Below are 25,395 nucleotides of genomic sequence, written 5' to 3' on the forward strand. Positions count from 1 at the left end.
CCTGGCATGTGTCCCTCATCCGTGATACTGGACAAAACCATGTTTGGTTTTGTCTTAGTACCAGACAGGGGACAAACCACACAGAAAGGGGATTATCCAGCTTAAAACGAAATGAATGTCCAGCTACCCACCATGCTCACCACTCCCAAAGAGCTTCTGCGCGGCTTCCTAGAAATCTCCTCTACCAGGAATAAGTTCCAACAAACTGGATCTCCTGCATTCTGTCCCAAAGGCACTGAGTAGATATGATTGGGTCAAGGCTATTCTCCAAAAAATAAAAGGGCCATCTTTCTCCCAGGACCATCATCTCATTCTGCATTTCTTTATAAATATAATCAACTCTTGACATTATTGTCTCCATGAGAACATAACGTGTAATACGTTTATGCACACTGAGGTATTTACACTGGTAAATATATAGAAAAACTGCACTCGGGTCAATGGAGTTACTATAAATTTACAACTATATAAATATCCTGTCTTCACACAGTGGTCAATGTCAGATCCTTCAGAGAGAATGAACAGAACAGGACAATTATTGAGTGACCCATCCTGTGTTGTCCAATTCCCGCATGTGGAGTAGGGCCTAATGGTCTTAAAGGAGTCCTTGGGAACTTGTGTTTAACTCCTTACGCCTCTTAGGCCTGGTCTACACTACGAGTTTAGGTCGACTTTAGCAGTGTTAAATTGAATTAAGCCTGGACACGTTCACACGACGAAGCCCTTTCTTTCGACTTAAAGGGCCCTTTAAACCGGTTTCTTTACTCCACCTCCGACGAGGGGATTAGCGATAAAATCGGCCTTAGCGGGGCGGAATTGGGGTAGTGAGGACAGAATTCGACGTTATTGGCCTCTGGGCGCTATCCCACAGTGCTTCATTGTGACCGCTCTGGACAGCACTCTCAACTCAGATGCACTGACCATGTAGACAGGAAAAGCCCCGCGAACGTTTGAATTTCATTTCCTGTTTGCTCAGCGTGGAGAGCACAGGTGACCACGCAGAGCTCATCAGCACAGGTAACCGTGATGGAGTCCCAGGATCGCAAAAGAGCTCCAGCATGGACAGAACGGGAGGTACGGGATCTGCTCACCATATGGGGAGATGAATCAGTGCTAGTTGAACTCCGAAGCAGTAAACGAAATGCAAAATATTAGAAAAAGTCTCCAAGGCCATGAAGGACAGAGGCCATAACAGGGACACACAGCAGTGCCGCGTGAAAATTAAGGAGCTACGGCAAGCCTTCCACAAAGCCAGAGAAGCAAACAGAAGGTCCGGGGCTAAGCCGCAAACATGCCACTTCTATGCGGAGCTGCATGCCATTCTAAGGGGTGCAGCCACCACTACCCCAACTGTGTGCTATGACTCCCTCATTGGAGAAACACACAGGGAAGCGGGTTCTGGGCACGAGGAAGATGAGGATGGAGATAATGTAGATAGCTCACAGCAGCAAGGAAGCGGAGAAACCGGTTTCCCCAACAGCCAGGATATGTTTATCACCATGGACCTGGAACCAGTAACCCCTGAACTCACCCAAGGCGTGCTACCAGACCCTGAGGGCACACAGGGGACCTCTGGTGAGTGTACCTTTGTAAATATTACACATTGTTTAAAAGCAAGCGTGTTTAATGATTAATGATTAATTTGCCCTGGCAATCGCGGCCAGTACAGCTACTGGAAAAGTCTGTTAACGTGTATGGGGATGGAGCGGAAATCCTCCGGGGACATCTCCAGAAAGCTCTCCTTCATGTACTCCCAAAGCCTTTGCAAAAGGTTTCTGGGGAGGGCTGCCTTATCCCGTCCGCCATGGTAGGACACTTTACCACGCCAGGCCAGTAGCACGTAGTCTGGAATCATTGCATAACAAAGCATGGCAGCGTATGGTCCCGGTGTTTGCTGGCATGCAGACAACATCCATTCCTTATCGCTATTTGTTATCCTCAGGAGAGTGATATCATTCACGGTCATCTAGTTGAAATGGGGCGATTTTATTAAGGGGACATTGAGAGGTGCCCGTTCCTGCTCTGCTGAACAGAAATGTTCCCCGCTGTTAGCCACGCGGGGGGTGGAGGGGTGAAGTGATCATCACAGAGAATTGGGTGTGGGGGGGAGGGGGGTTAGTTGGGTTTGTGCTGCATGTTAACCCGGAAACCGCAGCCCCTCCTTTTACATTGCTGTGTAATGTGAACAGCAAAATTTAACGTGAAAGAGTGTACCCATTGTTCTCTAAAATGTGTCTTTTTTAACCACCTCTCCCTTCCCCTCCACAAGCTGCAAATGTTTCTCCTTCACAGAGGCTAGTGAAGATTAGAAAGAGAAAACGAAGGATGCGGGACGATATGTTCACGGAGCTCCAGATGTACTCCCACGCTGACAGAGCACAGCAGAATGCGTGGAGGCAGTCAATGTCAGACTACAGAAAAGCACAATATGAACGAGAGGAGAGGTGGCGGGCTGAATCACGGGATGAACAGAGCAAGTGGCGGGCTGAAGATGATAGGTGGCGTCAGCTTGCAGACAGTAGGCAAGAGTCAATGCTCCGGCTGCTGGAGCATCAAACTGATATGCTCCAGCGTATGGTTGAGCTGCAGGAAAGGCAGCAGGAGCAGAGACTGCCGCTACAGCCCCTGTGTAACCAACAGCCCTCCTCCCCAAGTTCCATAGCCTCCTCACCCAGACGCCCAAGAACACGGTGGGGGGGCCTCCGGCCACCCAGTCACTCCACCCCAGATGATTGCCCGAGCATCAGAAGGCTGGCCTTCAATAAGAGTTAAAGTTTTAAACTGCAGTGTGTCCTTTTCCTTCCCTCCTCCCCCACCCATCCCGGGCTACCTTGGCAATTATCCCCCTAGTTGTGTGATGAATTGATAAAGAATGCATGAATGTGAAGTAACAATGACGTTATTGCCTCTGCAAGCGGTGCTCGAAGAGGGGAGGGGAGGGTGGGGTGGTTGATTTACAGGGAAGTAGAGTGAACCGGGTGGGGGGGGGGCGGAGGGTTCATCAAGGAGAAACAAAAAGAAGTTTCAGACCATAGCCTGGCCAGTCACAAACTCATTTTCAAAGCTTCTCTGATGCGCACCGCGCCCTGCTGTGCTCCTCTAACCGCCCTGGTGTCTGGCTGCGCGTAATCAGCGGCCAGGCGATTTGCCTCAACCTCCCACCCTGCCATAAATGTCTCCCCCTTACTCTCACAGATATTGTGGAGCGCACAGCAAGCAGCAATAATATTCTTTTCGCTGAGGTCTGAGCGAGTCAGTAAGCTGTGCCAGCGCGCTTTTAAACGTCCAAATGCACATTCCACCACCATTCAGCACTTGCTCAGCCTGTAGTTGAACAGGTCCTGACTCCTGTCCAGGCTGCCTCTGTATGGCTTCATGAGCCATGGCATTAACGGTCAGGCTGGGTCCCCAAGGATCACGATAGGGATTTCAACATCCCCAACAGTTACTTTCTGGTCCGGGAAGAAAGTCCCTTCCTCCAGCTTTCGAAAGCTGAGTGCCTGAAGACGCGAGCATCATGTACCTTTCCCGACCATCCCACGTTGATGTTGGTGAAACGTCCCTTGTGATCCACCAGGGCTTGCAGCAGCATTGAAAAGTACCCCTTGCGGTTTATGTACTCGGTGGCTTGGTGCTCTGGTGCTCTGGTGCTCTGGTGCCAAGATAGGGATATGGGTTCCGTCTATGGCCCCACCACAGTTTGGGAATCCCATTGCAGCAAAGCCATCCACTATGGCCTGCACGTTTCCCAGAGTCACTACCCTTGATATCACCAGGTCTTTCATTGCCCTGGCAACTTGGATCACAGCAGCCCCCACAGTAGATTTGCCCACTCCAAATTGATTCCCGACTGACCGGTAGCTGTCTGGCGTTGCAAGCTTCCACAGGGCTATCACCACTCGCTTATCAACTGTGAGGGCTGCTCTCATCCTGGTATTCTGGTGCTTCAGGGCAGGGGAAAGCAAGTCACAAAGTTCCATGAAAGTGCCCTTACGCATGCGAAAGTTTCGCAGCCACTGGGAATCGTCCCACACCTGCATCACGATGCGGTCCCACCAGTCTGTGCTTGTTTCCCGGGCCCAGAATCGGCGTTCCACGGCATGAACCTGCCCCAGTAACACCATGATTTCCACATTGCTGGGGCCTGTGCCTTGTGAGAGGTCTATGTCCATGTCAATTTCCTCATCACTCTCATCGGCGCGCTGCAATCGCCTCCTCGGCCGGTCCTGGTTTTGCTTTGGCATGTCCTGGCTCTGCATATACTCCAGGACAATGCGCGTGGTGTTCATAGTGCTCATAATTGCCGTGGTGATCTGAGCGGGCTCCATGATCCCAGTGCTAGCTATGGCACCTGTTCTGAAAAAAAGGCACGAAACTAGTATCTGACGGACCAGGGGAAGGAGGGAGGGAGGGAGGGAGGGGCGAGTGACAACATGGCGTACAGGTACAGGGAATTAAAATCAACAAAGGTGGCTGTGCATCAGGGAGAAACACAAACAACTGTCACACAGAATGGCCCCCCCGAAAGATTGAACTCAAAACCCTGGTTTTAGCAGGCCATTGATTTCACGGAGGGAGGGGGAAGCTAATGAATACAGAACAAATCTATTTTTTACATCTTAAGCTGGCAGCCGACGGTGCAGCATGACTGATAGCCACTGCAGTACGATGACGATGGATACCAATCGTAATATACCATCTTCTACCAAAAGGCAAGGGGCTGCTGCTGTGTAGCAATGCAGCCCTACGTCTGCCAGCCCCACGTCTGCCAGCACCCAGATCACCCTCGGCCTCTTCTGGGTGCTTAGCAGAAAATACTGGGCGCTTGGCAGAAAATAGCATACTACAACTGATAGCCATCATCATCAATACAGTTCAATAGGACTGAGCATGTCTGCCCAGGTGCCTCTGATCGAACCGCAATATGACGACGATGGATACCAGTCGTAATATACCATCTACTGCCAAAAGGCAAAAGGCAAGGGGCTGGTGCAATGCAGTCCTACGGCTGCCAGCCCCACGGCTACCAGTCATGATGCACCGTCTACCGCCAAAAGGCAGTTAGCTGCTGCTGCTGTGTAGCAATGCACTACCACGTCTGCCGGCACCCAGATGACATATGGTGACGGTGAGCTGAGCTGAGCGGGCTCCATGCTTGCCATGGTATGTTGTCTGCACAGGTAACCCAGGTAAAAAGGAGCGAATCTATTGTCTGCCGTTGCTCTGACGGAGGGGGAGGGGCCTGATGACATGTACCCAGAACCCCCCGCGACACTGTTTTGCATCATTCAGGCATTGGGATCTCAACCCAGAATTCCAATGGGCGGAGGAGACTGCGGGAACTGTGGGATAGCTACCCATAGTACAATGCTCCGGAAGTCGACGCTAGCCTCAGTACTGTGGATGCGGTCCGCCGACTAGAGCACTTAGAGCATTTTATGTGGGGACACACACAATTGGCTGTATACAACCGATTTCTATAAAACCGGCTTCTATAAAGTCGACCTAATTTCGTAGTGTAGACATACCCTTAGAAAATCACAGCTCTGGTCTTAGACCAACCTCCTGTCTTCTCCCTAGACATGGCACCTCTTGGTTAGGTGTCAGACACACTGCCTTGGAGAATTTCACTTGCTTTGTAGGTGAAAAGAAGGATTTAGTTCTCCAGGGTTCTCAATTAAGGACCAAAGAAACAAGAAACTGAAAACAGGCTTTAGTTTAGAATTTTAAAGGTCCCTAGGGGGGTTGGACCATAGGTCCCATCAATGGAATAGGCTGCCAAGGGAGCTTGTGGAATCCCCATCATTGGTGATTTTTTGAAAAACAGGTTGGACAAGCAACTGTCCGTGCTGGTCTAGATTTACTAGGTCCTACCTCAGCTTCTCAAGGTCCTTTTCAGCCTCACATTTCTATGGTTCTGTGATTCTATAATATACCTACCAAAGACATTTTTTTCTATTAGGTGGGCTGGCGCCAGCCACAGAATTAGCAGAGATATGGGAATGTTCTTCAAAGGGCAGGACTATTCTTTCCGGGAATTTAGGATGGGATTTTCAAAGAGGCAGGCACCCACTTTCCCTTTGCTTCCAGTCCTGCCCAGACCAGTATTTCTGTGATTCTAGGATCTCTCGTGGATATCGAAGATCATAAGTCAATGGACCCATAGCTGCACACCAGGGTACCATTGCCCAATATAAACACCTGCACTTCATCAACTAAGGCCTGGTATTCAAAGGTGTTTAGGTGCCTGGGAGGTTTTTATAAAGCCTCTTGGTGTCCAAAACGTATTGGTTTCAGTGGGAATTAGCTGCCTAGTTGCTTTTGAAAAACCCTCTAGGTGCCTAAATACGCCCTGGGGCCTGGATCCATAAAGAGACCCAGGCATGGTGACCCACAGTGCGACAACATCTAACTGTTAGGCACCTAAGAATGGGAGTCAGAAAATCCAGAATGCTAGGACGGGAGGCACCTGAGCTAGCCGATGAGAGATGCCGAGGAGAGGAGTGTGTGCTAGCTCAGAGAGAGATGCTTAAGTCCAGTCAGGGAGGCCCTTGTCTCTGCTAGTGAACCACGAACCAGGGGAAGATAGGTGCATGCTCGGTCCGGGGCCTGATCTGGTAGTACCCGATACTTGATGACATCAAATGGATACTCCGATCTAATCAAACATACCTCGCCCTCCAAAACCCCCACTCACCAAAAACATCTGGAACAAAGAAACAAATCAATCAACCAACAAAATACAGTACATCTCCGCTATAAGGAACCCCTTGGGATCCGAGCCATTTCTTCGTTAAAGCCAAGGGTTCATTATAGAAAAAGAGCCCTGCCGCCAGAGCAGCGGCTGACACCTTGAACCCCATGGCCATGGCGGAGGCGGACAGGTCTTCTGGCCCTTGGTCAATACTAGGGGCAGAGAGGTCCTCTGGCCTCGCGGCCGCAGCAGGGGCAGAATTTTTACTCCCCACTCTGGAAAAAGGAGAAGAGACAGAGACCCCATGTGTGAATTTGATATGGTAACTGATTTTACGTGGAAAGTGGTCTGATACCATGGTGATGGGTGGCAGTACAAAAGCCTCAGACGAATCAGTCAATCAATAGATGGAGGGGTGTGTATGGGGATGGATGGATAGATAGACATGATAAGTTCATGGAGGATAGATCCATCAATGGCTATTTACCAAGAGGGTCAGGGATGCAACCCTATGCTCTGGGTGTCCCTAAGCCTCTGACTGCCAGATGCTGGAATTGGACAACACAGGATGGGTCACTCAATAATTGTGCTGTTCTGTTCATTCTCTCTGAGGCATCTGACATTGGCCACTGTGTGAATTCAGGATATTTATATAGGTGTAAATTTATAATAACTCCATTGACATGAGTGGAGTTTTTCTAGATATTTACCAGTGTAAATACCTCAGTGTGCATAAACAGATTGAACGTTAAGTTCTCATGGACACAATAATGTCAACAGTTGATTATATTTATAAAGAAACACAGAATGAGACGATGGTCATGGGAGAAAGATGGCCATTTTATTTTTTGGAGAATAGCCTTGACCTAATCATTTTTCACATGGCAGCACTGATATTCTTGTTCTTCATGCTAAAAAGTATCGAATTCAGCATGGGAGGCACCACGGAATACAAAACAGCCACCATGAGATCCAGGCATGAGATTGAGCTGGAGGTGGGTTTAATATAGGCAAAACTAGCAGTGCAAACAAACACGGAGACCACAATGAAGTGAAGGATGCAGGTGGAGAAGGTTTTATGCCGGCACTGCTCAGAGGGGCTTCTCAGCACTGTTTTGAAGATCAGAACATAAGACACAATTAAAAAATAAAGCAGTTTAAGGTAGAGTACACGCTAAAGGCTATAGCCCCAGTTTCACTGAGATATGAGTCATACAAAGCAAGTTTGAGGAGCTGGGGGATTTCACAGAAGAACTGATCCATCTCATGGTCTCCACAGAAGATTATTGCAAATGTGTTCCAAGTGTGCAGTGCAGAATTGAGAACCCCAATGGCATCCAGATACTGGCTGCCATTTGGACACAAGCTCTCCTGTTCATTATTGACTCGTACTGCAGTTGTTGGCAGATGGAAATGTACCAGTCATACGCCATGATGATTATTAAGGAAAGCTCAGCTGTAGCGAAGAAAAGGAAGGGAAAGACTTGGATGACACAATCTGTATAATGAAATGGCTCTGGTGCTCATGAGGGAATTGGCCATGGACTGGGGTCGACAATGGAGATGGAGCCAAGGTCTAGGATGGATAGATTCATTAGGAAGAAATACATGGGTGTGTGAAGATGATGGTCGAGGGCTATGGATGTGATGATGAGAAGATTCCCAGTCAGGGCTGCCAGGTAAATCCCTAGAAACACCATGAAATGCAAAATCTGCAGCTCCCGAATGTCAGAGAATCCCAGGAGAAGGAACTCAGTCACGGTGATTTGGCTGGACATTTTCTTCCTCTGTACTTCATGTGATGGCTGTGAAGGGAAGGACAAGGGCAATGGCCAGGGTTCGGTTGCAGTCACTAAAGTATAGGCCTTGGTGGAGCCCTAGGCATAACTAACAGTATGAACCAAAGTCTGCAAATAAGAAGAGATGTAATAGAATGTTTGGGTTTGAAATTATCGTATTATTGGACAATATTTGCATTCCCCAGCCTTTCTTAAAGCTCAGTTTCCAATTAAGTGTGGTCAGAAATTTTCTACTTAAATTGTTTTCAAAGGAAAATTGTGTTTTGAATTAATCAAATTTTCATAGAAACTCTCAGGTATCCTCAAATATATTTCATGGATACTTCATATATATATACAGAGGGAAACTGAAAACTCATGTTTTTTGGGTGGATCTACGTTAAAAAAAAAATCAGTTTTCTGCAATTTTTTGCTGAAAATTTTTGTTTCTTACTTGCCAAAACATGAAAAATTGGAGATTTTTGGGAAGTCTATGAAAAACCTATTTTTTTTACAAAAAAATGCTGATAGGCTCTAGCTGGTTGATTGACTTGATAGCAAAAGGCTTAAAGAGTTCCAACCTTAATTCAAATTTATGTTCTTAAATTAGCCCTGTATATTAATACTCTGACATATTTAATTGAAATGGCAAACTTACTGTGCTGGTCTTTGTGGAATTTTTCCCAGCTTGCAATGAATTCAAGCCTCCGGTGTTAGGAATCATTGGTTCTATCTATCTATCTATCTATCTATCTATCTATCTATCTATCTATCTATCTATCTATCTATCTATCTATCTATCTATCTATCTATCTATCTATCTATCTATGCATCCCCTGCCAGGATTGTTTTGTTATCCCTCTCTCTCATGCCCCCATCACTGTATTATGCAGCAGCCATTGTTGTCTCCCTTCGCTGGATGTCCTGAGTTGCTGGGTCTCTTTGCAGTTCCTAGCAGACAGGGATCTACTCCACAGATGGGCACTCCCTGCTCCCCTCCTTGGGTGGGCTTGGCTGAGAGGTGATGGACTAAATGGGATGAGGGACTGAAAGCGTCTCCAAGCTCTAGAGAGGGCCAGGCACAGGAAGGAGGAGAGTGGGGTGGGAAGGAAGTGGTGGCCAGGGCTGGCCAATGGAGAGAATCAGGAGAGAATGTCTGGTGTTTGGAGGTGGGACATAAGGAAGCGGGGATGGGGGGCTGTTCCCTGGGGCTGGGGCCATATCAGGGGAGTGGAGCTGAGCAGAAGAGGGGACTGGTGGGAAAAGGGGTTCAACAGGAATCTCTGAGGAAGCTGAGTCAGAAACTCTGGGTGGAGAATTGGATCTGGGCCATGGAGGGGGACTCTCAAAAAACAGGGACTGAGAGCGTCTGTGAGGTGGAGGGTTGTGAGAGGGGAGGAAGGGGATTAGGGGTTGGGGGGGTTGTTTGCAGGTCTGGGCTGTGTGTGGCAGTGGGAAGGAGACTCCCGGGGACTAGAGTAAGAGCTTTCGGGGGTGGAGGATGCATCAGAATCTGGAGTCAAAGGGCCTGAATCTCTTCTCCCTGAAACCAGACATACTCCAGTGTAACACCATGGACTACCCCTGAGATGAGTGATGGGGGAATCAGCCCAATTGTCTCCAGTGGGTTTACTCCTGATTTACACCAGGGTGACTGAGAGGGAAATCAATTGACTGCAGTGGAGTATTTCTAACTTTTCATACAGTTCGTGCATTTTGGTGCTGATTCATTGTGCATAGCTAGAGATCAAACTGGGGCTCAGATCCTCATGCAGGGTCTCCAAAGTTCAAGAGCCAACTCAGCAGAGTGCGGTCCACCCACTGACCCTCAGGGGGAAATAAAGTGACAGTGTTATTAGCCACAGTGTTTAATTCTCAGTTAGGCGCGTCAGCCTTTGAAGTGCTTGGAGTTACGCCAAACGGATTGCACTGTGCATGTGCCTGGCGAGAGAATGAGATGGTTGAAAGCTGTTTCTGATTTGCAGCCCCATAGCTGATGAAAGGAGAATGTTCTGGTCAACAAACCTAGGCCTTGTGACTTAAAATCTAACCTTGGGCAGAAATCTGTGTCTAAAAACAGGAGGCATCTGCCTCTGTTGAAGGGTTTCTAATCTTGGGGAACTATCCCTTGAGCACAGCCAAATATTGAGACGGTGCTGAAACTATTTTTCAAATGAAATAAATAACCCATACACATGCTCACTGGGACGGGGGGATGATTGGGGGTGGAAGAGTTGGTGGGAAAGGAAGAGAGGAGTTTTGGGGTCAGTGAGAGGAGGGGTGATTATTGGGAGGAGGATAAATGAAGAGGGTGGATAGGAGATGAGTTGGGGGTCAGGAGACAGGTTGTGGGTCAGGAGATATGGAGGGTAACATAAGGGTGAGTGACAGTAGCCTGGGGAATATTGGGGACAGGGGCACCTGACAGACCCACATTCCCCTCCCATGTATGTGCCAATATCTGGAGGTTCCCAATCCATCCATGGGGGTCCAACACTACCTGCTCCTCTCATGTGATCTTGAGGGATTTGTCCTTGCCCTTCTGGGGGGCTTAACCCGTCTCCCTTACCCCTTCCTCATGTGTGCTGGGTCTAGGGAAGCGCTGCCTCTTGGGGTGTGAAGCTGAGAAGAGTCTCATGGAAAGCGTGCACCGACAACACCGTGAAGACCCTGCTGGCCCTGGGGTGACTGGTACGAGTGAAACAGTTCACACCTATCGGAGCTATTGATTCTGGCTGCACCATCTCCTGGAACGGTATTCACTCAGCACAGAACAGCTAATTAAGATTAACAGGCCACTTCTCTGAGCGTCCAATGTGGCAGATGGTGCATCCCACTTTGTGCTGCACTTATGGAGAGGTTCTGGGGGTGGATGTGAGGGGAACCCAGACAGGCACAGAATAGAGTTCCTGTCCAGAAAAACATGGTGGTTCTGAAAAGAGCTTTTTGCTTCTCTTGTCCTCCATATCCATTGCTATCTACAGCTGACACAAGGACCACTTACTCCTACTAACATTTTTCTTTCTCTTCAAACAGCTAGAAAATTAAATAGCCAAAAACTTCATCGAAACAGAGTTAAGGTCTCCCAGTGAGAGCTCGTGCCCAACCAGAAGGTCCCGTTCAGCAAAACTCAAGCTTCAGAAAACCAGGACATACAGAATTAAGGTAAGATATTCTGCCCAAATAACTTTAACTCTGCCCCCTTTGGGCGATGCCCCACAACACCCGTAACACCCATACTCGGGCTCTGCCTTGTCATTGCAATGGACAGGCGCTACCAGCGCTTGCCCTACGCTCGAACACTGTGTCTGAACTATCACTGGGAAACCTTAAGTCTGTGTTAACAAAGGATTTTGCGGGTTTTTTTTTTTGCCATTTATAGCTAGATCGATCAATCAATTCTTATCTGATTTACACTGGTGTAAACCTAGAGCAACTCCACTGACTTCAGTGAATTTTGCCTGGATTATTACCACTATAAACACAGCATGTTGTATAAAAAAGATTGCACATCATCTTCCCACTGAGGCAATAATGTCATCATTTGATTATATCAGTAAGGAAACACAGAATGAAACCATGGTGAAAGGTGAAATCTGAAAATTTAATTTTTGATGAACAACCTCTATCTAGTTAGTTTCTTCAGGGCACCTTTGATCTCCTTGTTCCTCGTGCTGTAGATGAGGAAGGCACCATGGAAGAAAGCACACCTACCACACGATCCAGACCTGATGGAGAGCGGGAGGTGGGCTTCACGTAAGCAAAAACAGCAGTGCAAAATAACAAGGAGACCACAGTGAGGTGAGGAAGGCAGGTGGAGAAGGCTTTATGCCAACCCTGCTCACAGGGGATTCTCACCACTATTTTGAAGATCTGAACATATGACACAATTATAAAACCAAAGCAGCTTAAGCCTAAGAATAGGTTAAAGGAAAGAACCACAGTTTCACCAAGGTACAGGTCAGAGCAGGCCAGCTTGAGTATTTGGGGGTTTCACATTAAAACTGACCCACGATGTTGCCACCACAGAAGGTTATTGCAAACGTGTTCCGAGTGTGCAGTATAGAAAGGAGAATTCCAGTGATCCAGGCACTGGATGCCATTTGGACACAAGCTCTCCTGTTCATTGTCATCTCATAGTGCAGTGGTTGGCAGATGGCGACGTATGAGTCATACGCCATGATGGTGAGAAAAGCAAAGTCAACTGCAGTGAAGAAGATGAAGAGAAAGACTTGGGTAACACATCCAGCATAAGAAATTGACGTGGTGTTTAACAGGGAGTTGGCCACGGACTTGGGAACAGTGAGGGAGATAGATCCAAGGTCTAAGACAGACAGATTTATCAGGAAGAAGTACATGGGGGTGTGAATGTGATGGTCAAGCAGTGCAAGGATGATAACAAGGAGATTCCCTGTCAGGGATACCAGGTAAATCCCTAGAAACAGCACAAAGTGTAAAATACACTGCCACCGAACATCAGAGAATCCCATTATATATATTTAACCTGGCTGTGTGAGGTACCATTCAAACAGTATTTTAAACAAATTGTCTTGTATTGTGCTACAGGCTGAGGTTGCTGGTCCTCTTTTCAGGTCAAATCACATTCCTCTGCTTTTCACTATTCCTCATAGGTCAGGTTTTCTAAACCTTTGATCATTTTTGTTGGTCTCTTCTGAACTCTTTTCAATCTGTCCACATCTTTCTTAAAGTGTGGCACCCAGAACCAGACACAGTACTCCAGCTGAGGCCTCACCAGTGCCAAGTAGAGTGGGACAATTACCTCCCGTGTCTTACATACGACATTCTTTTTAATACACTCCAAATGGTATTAACCTTTTTCGCAACTACATCACATTGTTGACTCATATTCAATTTGTGAACCATTCTAGCCCTGAGATCCTTTTCAGCAATGCCACCACCTAGTGAGTGATTCCCCATTTTGTAGTTGTACCTTTGATTTTTCCTTGGTAAGAGAAGAACCTTGCACTTGTCTTTATTGAATTTCCTCTTGCTGATATTAGACCAACTCTCCAATTTGTCAAGGTCATTTTGAATTCTGATCCTGTCCTCAAAAGTGTTTGCAATCCTTCCCAGCTTGGTGTCATATGCAAGTTTTATAAGCATATTCTCCCCTCCGTTATCCAAGTCGTTAATAAAAATATTGAATAATAGCCTTAAAAATGCCACCAGAAAAGTGTTGCAGGTTTTGATCGTAAAACTATGGGTGGAGATTTTCACCTAGGGGCCTGGCATGACCAATTCCCATTAAAACTAATTGGAATTTTGGTGGCCAAATATCTATAGGCAACCTTGAAAATCTCATCACTGGTCATGTTGGCCCCTCCAGGAACACAAAATAGCCTACATCACCATGAGAGAGGTGGAGTTGTGTTACCCTGAGGTGTTGCCTAATTCAGCTAAAATCTCCCAGAATTAATTTGAATAAATACGGTAAAAAACTGGAGAGAGGATCAGAATCCTCCTACACCATTATTTAAAGATTTTTTTTTAATTCATAGAAATTTAGAATCTTTTTTAAAAAATCTTCCATTTTGTCAATTTTTGGAAAAATGTTCCTATTTTTGGTGGAGATCAAATTAGATTGATAGATTCCATGGCCAGAAGGGACCATAGTGACTGAGTAGACTGACCTCCTGTATAACCCAGCCCACTGAACATCTGCAAAATAATACCTAGAGCAGATCCTTTAGTAAAACATCCAATCTTGATTTGAAAATTTTCAGTGATGGAATCTACAAAATAAGTAATTAATAATAAACTAAGCGAGATATTCAAAGAGGATTAATGGATCTGGGCACTCCTCTCTTGTCAAAAGCCAATGGGATTTAAACACACAAATCCAGTATGTTCCTTTGAATATTTCAGCCTATCTGTATAATGAGAGCATGCAGATACTTTGGAGTACATAAAACTCTATGAGGGATAGAAACTCACCTTCCTCATGCCATAGACCATTCACAAGCTGATGATGAGACTCCGCCATGGGCAGGTTATTCAAGAACTGTCCTCTAAGGGGCCTCTTAAACTTTCCTCTGAATCAGGTGGTACTGGCCACTATCAGGGACAGAATACTGGACTGGATGGTCAAAACATCTTACCTAGTTAGACAGTTCCTATGACAAGCAGATGCTGTCAAATAAAATTGCAATGAATGTTGCACCCACATCAACTCAAATGCATTTAATTTAGTTTTAATTACTCATTATTAAAGCTGGTCAAAAATGAAAATTATATTTCTATGGGAATTGTCATTGTTCTGTAACATCCCATAATATTGCTTTTGGATGGGGGGTGTGCAAAAAAATGAAACTGGAGTCTGAAAAGTGTTTGGTTTTCAATAAACTTCTCCAGTAAAAATGCAAGTTGATGGTAAACATTTTATAGTTTTGGGAAAAGATTTCTGATATTGAAAACTTCCCCCCCCAAACCTGAAAAAATATACAAAAATGTTTTCCATTTCCAGGTTTTCATAATACCAAAAACGACTTCCCCCCACCATCACCACTCATTATGAATTATCCTCCAAGTAACTATTATGCCCATTGGACAGATGACAAACTGAGGAATGGAGTGGTGAAGAGACTGAACAAAGTCAGGGGAATAGTTGGGATCAGATCTCAGGACACCTTGACCCTTAGCTTTTTAATAATTAATTAATTATCTGATAGTTGCACCTGATATGAGAGGCCCATTATATTATGTAAGACACAGTCTCCGCCCCAAAGAACTTCCAGTAGAAAAGACAGGCAAAGGGTGCGAGGGAAAAGACAGCCCTAGGGAATGACTTTCCCAAGGTAACACAGCAGGTCAGCGGCAGGGCTAGGAATTGTTGCCAGATGTCTGGAGTACAGTCCTGTGTGCCCTTAGTGTTCGCCTCACAATCTTTCCTCTAGACCCTGCTGCCTTGTTTTAATTGTGATTATTTTAGTTTCTGAAAACTCTCCAGGGAACTAGAGGGCAAGAAAATTAATTCTTGCCTCTGAGCCCTTGAGGGCTCCAGGGAGTGAGTCCGACAAACGCGTAGGAAACAGACATGGATAAATCACCTTCCCGCAGCACCAACGTTTTTGACACACAGCTCATCTGCAGAGAGCACAGATCTCAGTGTATTTGCAGCAGCTCAGCCTCAGTATGAGGGGGGAACAGCCTCTCATAATACAGTGATAGGGCATTAGATAGAGAGATTGATCGATAGAGGGGTGTGCATGGGGCTAGAGAGAGAGGGGTAACCAGTTGCAGTCTGTAGCTGGAGGAGAAAAGACATCTCAGTCTGGGAGGATTCCACACACACCGGCACCGTAAGTTTGCTCTTGCAATGAAATATATTTGTGAGTTACAGAGTGGCATTTTAAGGAAGAAATTGTAAGAGCCAATAGATTTTTTTTCATATTTTTACTCTTACCTCAATTTGGGCATGGGAAACTGAGGCAGTCCAAAGCATTTACCTTAGGAAAGAGGGGGCAGAATATTCGTGCCTCAGTTTCATTATATTGGGAGTGGGGAATTGATCAAATTGACACACATACATTTTAGAATGGATCGAGGGTTTACATTAAAATTGTCCAAAAATTGTAACAAACACTATCGGCTCATTGTTGCTTTTCTCTCTGTATACATTAGTTTCTTGTTATTTCTGTCTATCTGTCTGTTTATACTTTTCTCTCTATATTAGTTTGTTTATACTTCTCTATCTACCTGTTAGTTTGGGTTCGTTCTGTTTTTCTCTCTCACTCTCTGTATTGGTTCTTTTCTTACTTGTGTCTCTCTGTTAGTTTTTTGTTAGATCTATCAAACTATCTATCTACCTATCTAGCATCAGTTTGTGTCTAGTTCTCAGTTTATTGTTTCATCTGTCTATTAGATTGCTGCAAAGGTAGTTGAGTCAAGTGGGTTAGCCCTAGTGGGGACGAGGAGCCTGGATTCAATCCCCAGCTCTGGAAACGGAGTGGGGTCAAGTGGGTAAGAATAGCAAGGACTGAGAGCCAGGACTCCTGAGTTTTATATGTGACCCTGGGAGGAAATTCAGTCCAGTGTTTAGATGAGCCAGAACTGGGGGTTCTATTTCTGTCTCTCATAAAGACTGTGGGACCGGCACCCCTCATAACTTAAAGCTGAGTGGTTAGGGCACTCGTCTGGCCTGTGACAAACTCAGACTCCCTCTGACTGATGAAGAGAAGGGATTTGAATTCCCAATTTACAGGAGGGTGCCTGAGCCGCTAGGCTACGGGCTGTTCTGAAATGAGACTGTTTCAGTCTCTCCTTTTGAAGCTGCTCCACTTTGTATCAATAATTAAATAGTCATTGGAGCAGGGACTAGAACTTGGCTCTACCAGACACCAGGTGAGTGCCCCAAGTACCACGCTGGAGAATCACTCTCACTCCCCTACCCTGGCCCAATGACTCTCCATTGTCACTCGCAGCAATCATTCCTGTTGGCAATGGAGAGTCACTGGGACAGAGGCTGAGATGCAGTCTAATGTACACGCTAGAGGAGGGAACTATGAGTCATGACACCTCACTTTGATCCCAGCTGTGGGAGGGAGTTGAGTCCAGTGAGTAAAGCCAGAATTCTTGGCCTGTATTTCCAGCTCCGGGTGGGGTGTTGGATTTAGTGGGTTAGAGCAGGGAGCGAAATGGGAGTCAGCACTCTTTGTTTCTCTTCCAAGCTCTGGGAGGGAGTTTAGCTGAGTGGGTAGAGAAGCAGGAGGGGAGCCGGAACATTTGTCTCTCGCAATGAGCGTGGAAATTCAGCTAGAAGGGGGGACGAGGCATCAGGACTCCTGAACTGTATTCCTGACTCGAGTTTAATGTGTAATTATGCCTGGGTTTGGTCACCTCCATGCAAAATGCTGCTCCCATTTAGAGCAGTATAAATGGGGAATAATTCCATGGCATGCAGTGAAATTACCCCACATTCACAGCAGTGCCCCTGACAGCAGAATCAGGCCAGCCAGACCCCCAATTCCCTCAGTAAACTGAGAATATTAACATTTATACACCATTATCCAGAGTTCACCCACCTCTGGGTGACAGAGGTATACAAATACCTCAAAAGCAATTGTTCCTAATTCTCCCCTCCATTAGCCTGGTGTAAATTAGGAGTAACTGCACTGGAGTCCATTGAACTGATTCTACTTTCTCTCACCCCAGTGTAAATCAGGAGTAACTCCATTGGAATCAGTGGGACTGTTTCCCCCATTCTCATTCCCATATTACATCAATCTTCAGAAGCTAAGGGTCTGACTCAAGGAAATTAAGGTGGTTTTCACAAAAGGAGAGTTATTTTACTGATCTAATCCTGGCCCTTGCTGTTCTGAAATGAGACTGCCTCAGTCTCTCCTGTTGAAGCTGCTCCACTTTGTATCAATAATTAAATAGTCATTGGAGCAGGGACATGAACTTGGCTCTACCAGACACCAGGTGAGTGTCCCAAGTACCACGCTTGAGAATCACTCTCACGCCCCTACCCTGGCCCAATGACTCTCCATTATCACTCACAGCAGTCATTCCTGATGGCAGTGGAGAGTCCCTGGGACAGAGGCTGAGATGCAGTCTGATGTAGTCATTAGAGGAGGGGACTGGGAGTCATGACACCTCACTTGTGTTCCCAGCTCTGGGAGAGAGTTGAGTCCACTGGGTAGAGCAAGAACTCCTGTCCTGTATTTCCAGCTCCGGGAGGCGTGTTGCATTTAGTGGGTTAGAGCAGGGGGCAAACTGGGAGTCAGGAGTCCTGGGTTCCCTTCCAAGCTCTGGAAGGGAGTTTAGTTGAGTGGTTAGAGAAGCAGGAGGGGAGCTGGAATGTCTGTCTCTCGCAGCGAGCATGGAAATCTGGCTAGAACTGGGGACGGGGCATCAGGACTCCTGAGCTGTATTCATGATTAGAGTTTACCGCATAATTATGGCTGGGTTTGGTCACCTCCATGCGAGATGCTGCTCCCATTTAGAGCAGTATAAATGGGGAGTAATTCCATGGCATGCTGTGAAATTACCCCACATTCACAGCAATGCCCCTGACAGCAGAATCTGGCCAGCCAGACACCCGATTCCCCTCAGTAAACTGAGGATAGTAACATTTATACAACATTATCCAGAGTTCGTCCACCTTTGGGTGACAGAGATATACAAATACCTCAAAAGCAATTATTCCTAATTCTCCTCTCCATCACCCTGGTGTAAATTAGTAGTCACTGCACTGGAGCCCATTGAGCTGATTCTACTTTCCCTCACCCCAGTGTAAATCAGGAGTAACTCCATTGGAGTCAATGAGACTGTTTCCCCCCTCCTCATTCCCATATTATACCAATCTTCACAAGCTAAGGGTATGACTCAAGGAAATTAAGGTGGTTTTCACAAAAGGAGAGTTATTTTACTGATCTAATCCTGGCCCTTGCTCTTGTCCCTCCCTCTGCAACCATCACACGATGTTCTGAGAAAGAAAATGTCCAACCGAACCACGGTGACCGAGTTCCTTCTCCTGGGATTCTCTGATGTTCGGGAGCTGCAGATTTGGCACTTTGTGGGGTTTCTAGTGATGTACTTGGCAGCCCTGGTGGGGAATCTTCTTATCTTCATAGCCATCGCCTTCGACCACCACCTTCACACCCCCATGTACTTCTTCCTGATGAATCTGTCCATCCTAGACGTTGGCTCCATCTCTGTCACCGTCCCCAAATCCATGGCCAACTCCCTCATGAACACCAGGTCCATTTCCTATGCTGGATGTGTTGCCCAAGTCTTTTTCCTCTTCTTCTTCATCACAGCGGCTTTTTCCCTTCTCGTTGTCATGGCGTATGACCGATATGTTGCCATCTGCCAACCACTGCACTATGACACAATGATGAACAGCAGAGCTTGTGTCCAAATGGCAGCTGGTGCCTGGATCAGTGGGATTCTCAACTCTGTACTACACAGCGGGAACACGTTTGCATTGACCTTCTGTGGAGGCAACATGGTGGATCAGTTCTTCTGTGAAATCCCCTATCTACTCAAGCTCGCCTGCTCTGACTCCTATCTGAGTGAAGTTAGGGTTCTTGCATTTAGTGTGTGTTTAGTCTTAGGCTGCTTTGTTTTTATGATTGTGTCATATGTTCAGCTCTTCAAATCAGTGCTCAGAATCCCCTCTGAGCAGGGACGACATAAAGCCTTCTCCACCTGCCTTCTTCACCTCACTGTGGTCTCCTTGTTTGTTTGCACTGGGGCCTTTGCCTACCTGAAACCCACCTCCAGCTCCCCATCTGTTCTGGATCTTGTGGCGGCTGTTCTTTATTCCGTATTGCCACCAATCGTGAATCCAATTATCTACAGCATGAGGAACAAAGAGATCAAAGCTGCCCTGAGGAGACTGACTGGGTGTAGGTAATTCACCAAGAATTAATTTTCTGTCTTTCTCTAATTAAAATTTGCTTATATAGTATCTTTAAGTATTCATTAATGTCAGTTATTTTCATAACCACACAGATTGCACACAAACACGTCTGATTTTGACCTAGTTGCACCAATGCAAATCTAGATTAACTCCGCTGATGTCACTGCCGCTGGGGTGATTTACACGATTAGAAAATCTGGTCCAGTTGTGGAGTAAATGGGTGTAAATTGTGTGCACAAGAGGAATCAGACTTTCATTCTGTGCCAAAACAATACCCGTTACACTGCTTGGCCACTAGCGCCTGTTCCATGGCCACTGAAAAGAATGATGGGAGTTGTCTTGCTTGTGTGTATAAATCAGGGAGTGGCTTCATTGGAACCAGAGGAGTCAGACTGGTGTAAGACTGGGGTAGGTGAGAAGACATTTGGGGTAGATCCTCAACATATCAGTGTAGTTCCATTGACTTTGGTGGCAGAAAATCAAATTGCAGCATCTGTGGAGCTGACCTACTGCCTCCAATGGAGCTGTATATCCATTGCCACCGGCTGGGGACTGGGCCCATTGTCTTATAAACCACCATTCATGCCCTAACCACTAGGTGGGGGACAAGAGGCCAGACTGTGTTAGCTCACATGTACATTCGGGCATGTGGGAGATGGAGAGACTGGCTAGAAATTACAGGGAGGTTTCTAACCACCAGCAGGGTGAGGTTCTGGAGCATCCTCCCAGTAGGAGTTGTGGGGGGAAAATGACTGAATTAGTTTGAAGAGAGCTGGACAAATGTCTGAGTGGGACTGTATGACAGGGCTGCTTGTGCTGGTGGCGGGAAGGGCTCAGCAGCCCTGGGGCTCACTTGCATCGTATGTCTTATGTTCCTAAAAGCTCATGCTTCAGGGTTTCATCTGGCCCCTGGCAGGGGTCAGGAAGGGATTCCTCCCATCGACCCAGTGTATTCTGGGAGGCTTTTTTTTAAATCTCTGAAGCATTGGGCAGCCCGGGCTGGAGATGGGACATTGGGCGGGATGTGCCAGGGCTCTGAGATTACACCGAGCCATTCTCTCTTTCTCTGGTTCTTTGCTGGCTGGTTCTTGCCCACATGCTTAGGGTCTAACTGATCATCATGTGGGGGTCAGGAAGGAACTTCCCCCCCTGGTCAGATTGGCAGGGACGTTGTGGGTGGTCACTTTCCTCAGAAACGTGTGGTGCAGATCACTTGCCAGGATTTTCTGGGTGTATCTCAATTATTTCCCTGCCATTAAGGGGGCCTCAGGCACTGGTGCCCCTCGGTCTCTCCTATTATCAGGTTTATTCCTGGATCATCTCAGACATGCCCATTCCTAGTCCCTCTGCACCCTGGAGACCAAAGATGCATGGCATTGGCAGGGGTGCTCTCAGCTCAGGTTGGTAGAGCTGGTCAAAGTAACTTGTCACTGGGAAATGGTTTCCTCAACCTGTTCATGACAAATGCTGCTATGTTTTTAGATGAGTTAAACAGTCTGAGAATATCTTAGAAAAATGTTTCCCAGCTCCTCCCTCAACTAGGTTGGCCACTGAGGCATTCCCAGCATACGAGATCTGACGGGTTCGATCACAGAAACCCCCTTGGGAACTGCCACCTGTTGTGCCTGGACTACTTCTGAGCCTGTCTTCCCTGCCAGCTTGGGACTTTAGTGCCTTGCCTGGTTTGAGCCCGACATGCTAGCCTGGTACAAACACAGACCCAGGTCTGAACCACATCCGCCAAAAGCTGCAGGCTTATCTGAAAACAGCTTAAGAAGTGTTCCTGTCTCCAACACTCAGGTACCCTACTCTGAATGCGGTCCAACCCCCAAATAAATCAGTTTTACCCTTGTACAAGGGTTAACCGGGGCTCGACCCTCTCCGGGGCGGCGGGGAGCCACACGGGCTCACTACAGACAGTTATTGTTTGGGGAATTAGTCTGTCCGCGGGGGTCTTGCTCGGAAGCCCTTGCGGTAACTGAAATAAACAATGTAAGCCCAGGCCCGAGTCAGGGCGGGCAACAATGAGTCAGTGGCTCAGACCCTCAGGCAGGGCTGAGCAGGAGCAGTACAATCAATAGTAGGCCCAGGAACTAGGTCAGGGCAGGGCAATGCAGAGTCAGAGCTCAGTCCCTTAGGCAGGGCTGAGCAACAACAGTATACACAGTAGGGAGCCCAGGCCCTGGGCCAGGGCGGGGCAACAATGGGTCAGGGCTCAGGCCCACAGTCAGGGCTGAGCAACAACAGTACAAATAGTGTTGAGCCCAGGCCCTAGGTCAGGGCGGGGCAATGCAGAGTCAGAGCTCAGGCCCTTAGGCAGGGCTGAGCAACAACTGTACAAATAATAGGAGGCCCAAGCTCTAGGTCAGGGCGGGGCAACAATGCTGAGTTAGTAGCTCAGGCCCTCAAGCAGGGCTGAGCAGTAACAGTACAAACAATAGCACTAGGCCCAAGCCTCCTCAGGCCTGGGAGAGGGGGAGACTGCCACCCACGAGTTGGGTGGCAGAGGGGACGCAGGCCCTCCCACTCCACTGCATCCCAGCCCAGGGCCCTAGCAGCGGCAGAAGACCCGCTGCATAGTCAGTGGGGATCCTGGCCACAACACACTGACATGGGCTCTGGCAGTGCTGCAGCCAGACTGGCGTCGGCTGCCCCTGGGCTACTTCCAGACTCCCCCTCGGGTAGTACCTGGGTCAGAGTGTTGTCCTCTGGGGGGTCCAGCACCACAGGTTCCTCTGGATAGCGAGCGTCGGGCAGGTCCAGCAACTCCTCCGGGTAGCAGGTGCAGGGCAGGCCCGGGCAGTCCTGGCGGCTGCCTTGGGCCGCAGAGTTTTCCAGGTCATGAGCTGGGCTGGAGGTATCTGGCCCCTCCGATGGCTTGGGCCTTACTGATCTCTGAGGGCGAACCTTTATACTTCCGGGTTGCCGCCTGACCCTCTGAGGTGTGGGCTCTGTGCTCCCTAGCTCCGCCCACTCTGGCCTCCGGCTGGGCTCTTCCCTCTCTGGGGCGGCAGGGAGCCACACCGCCTCACTACAACCCTGTATAAAGTTTATACAGGATAAACTCATAAATTGTTCACCCTATATAATGTTGATAGATAGATATGCACAGCTGTTTGCCCCTCCCCCCAGGTATTAATACATTCTCTGGGTTAATTAATAAGTCAAAAGTGATTTAATTCAATACAAAGAGCAGGATTTAAGTGGTTCCAAGTAATAATAGTCACAACAAAATGAATTACCAAGAATAATAAAATAAAACATGCAAGACTATGCCTAATACAGTAAGAAAGTGATTCCAGATGAAATCTCACCCTCGGAGATGTTCCAATAAGCTTCTTTTACAGACTAGCCTCCTTCTAGTCTGGGTCCAGCAATTACTCACAGCCCTGTGGTTACTGTCCTTTGTTCCAGTTTTTTTCAGGTATCATAACTTCGAATAAAAAAATATATATGCATGTAAATAGGATGAATATATCCAGTAGATCATAACCTTTGCAGAGATATGTTAAATGGCACATCTAACATAAAACATATTCCAGTCATGTCATATTTACACTCATAAGCATATTTCCATAAAGCATGATGGGGTTTATTATTTCTAGAAAGCAACGCCACACCGGACATTCTGGTACTCTGGGAAAGCTGTGGCCCCGCCCCTACCTCATGGTCCTGCCTGCCAGTGTGACCTTGCATGCGTCCCTCATCCGTGATACTGGATGAGGGACGCATGCAGTACCAGAGAGGGGACAAACCACACAGAAAGGGGATTATCCAGCTTAAAACGAAATGAATGGCCAGCTACCCACCATGCTCACCACTCCCAAAGAGCTTCTGCGTGGCTTCCTAGAAATCTCCTCTACCAGGAATAAGTTCCAACAAACTGGATCTCCTGCATTCTGTCGCAAAAGCACTGAGTAGATATGATTGGGTCAAGTCTATTCTCCAAAAAATTTCTCCCGTGACCATCATCTCATTCTGTGTTTCTTTATAAATATAATCAACTCTTGACATTATTGTCTACATGAGAACATAATGTGCAATATGTTTATGCACACTGAGGTATTTAAACTGGTCAATATCTAGAAAAACTGCACTCGGGTCAATGGAGTTACTATAAATTTACACCTATATAAATATCCTGTATTCACACAGTGGTCAATGTCAGATCCTTCAGAGAGAATGAACAGAACAGGACAATTATTGAGTGACCCATCCTGTGTTGTCCAATTCCAGCATCTGGAGTAGGGCCTAATGGACTTAAAGGAGTCCTTGGGAACTTGTGTTTAACTCCTTAGGCCTCTTAGAAAATCACAGCTCTGGTCTTAGATCAACCTCCTGTCTTCTCCCTAGACATGGCACCTCTGGGTTAGGTGTCATACACACTGCCTTGGAGAATTTCAGTTGCTTTGTAGGTGAAAAGAAGGATTTAGTTCTCCAGGGTTGTCAATTACATACCAAACAAACAAGAAACTGAAAACAGGCTTTAATTTAGAATTTTAAAGGTCCCTAGGGGGTTTGGACCATAGGTCCCATCAATGGAATAGGCTGCCAAGGGAGCTTGTGGAATCCCCATCATTGGAGATTTTTTGAAAAACAGGTTGGACAAGCAACTGTCAGTGCTGGTCTAGATTTACTAGATCCTGCCTCAGCTTCTCAAGGTCCTTTTCAGCCTCACATTTCTATGGTTCTGTGATTCTATAATATATCTACAAAAGACATTTTTTTCTATTAGGTGGGCTGGCACCATCCGCAGAATTAGCAGAGATATGGGAATGTTCTTCAAAGGCGAGGACTATTCTTTCCAGGAATTTAGGATGGGATTTTCAAAGAGCCAGGCACCCAATTTCCCTTTGCTTCCAGTCCCTCCCAGAACAGTATTTCTGTGATTCTAGGATCTCTGGTGGATATCGAAGTTCATAAGTCAATGGACCCATAGCTGCACACCAGGGTATCATTGCCCAATATAAACACCTGCACTTCATCACCTAAGGCCTGGTATTCAAAGGTGTTTAGGTGCCTGGGAGATTTTTATAAAGCCTCTTGGTGTCCAAAACTTATTGTTTTCAGTGGGAATTAGCTGCCTAGTTGCTTTTGAAAAACCCTCTAGGTGCCTAAATACCCCCTGGGGCCTGGATCCATAAAGAGACCCAGGCATGGTGACCCACAGTGCGGCAACACCTAACTGTTAGGCACCTAGAAAATCACTGGGGCAACAATAGGGTCACACACAGCCTGAGTCAGGCCCTGGGCTCCCATATGACGGATAGGGAGAGACAGACACCTAAGAATGGGTGTCACAAAATCCAGCATGCTAGGAGAGGAGGCACCTGAGCTAGCCGATGGGAGATGCCGAGTAGAGGAGTGTGTGCTAGCTCAGAGAGAGATGCTTAAGTCCAGTCAGGGAGGCCCTTGTCTCTGCTAGCGAACCACGAACCAGGGGAAGATAGGGGCATGCTCGGTCTGGGGCCTGATCTGGTAGTACCCGATACTTGATGACATCAAATGGATTCTCCGATCTAATCAAACATACCTTG

General features: G+C 47.0%; 1 protein-coding gene across 1 annotated transcript; it reads left to right on the plus strand.

Annotated features, from left to right (window-relative positions):
- Nucleotides 1-18,931: 18,931 nt before the first annotated feature.
- LOC135894832 (olfactory receptor 14A16-like) lies at nt 18,932-19,852 on the plus strand. Its single transcript, XM_065422940.1, has one exon. The coding sequence runs from the start codon at nt 18,932-18,934 to the stop codon at nt 19,850-19,852; it is 921 nt and encodes a 306-aa protein (XP_065279012.1).
- Nucleotides 19,853-25,395: the final 5,543 nt, after the last annotated feature.

This window comes from Emys orbicularis (genome assembly GCF_028017835.1).
Source record: "Emys orbicularis isolate rEmyOrb1 chromosome 13 unlocalized genomic scaffold, rEmyOrb1.hap1 SUPER_13_unloc_1, whole genome shotgun sequence".
Classification (NCBI taxonomy): Eukaryota; Metazoa; Chordata; order Testudines; family Emydidae; genus Emys; species Emys orbicularis.

Excerpts from the sequence above, each read along its gene's own strand:
- LOC135894832 (XM_065422940.1), top strand. The coding sequence starts at position 18,932 with ATGTCCAACCGAACCACGGTGACCGAGTTCCTTCTCCTGGGATTCTCT.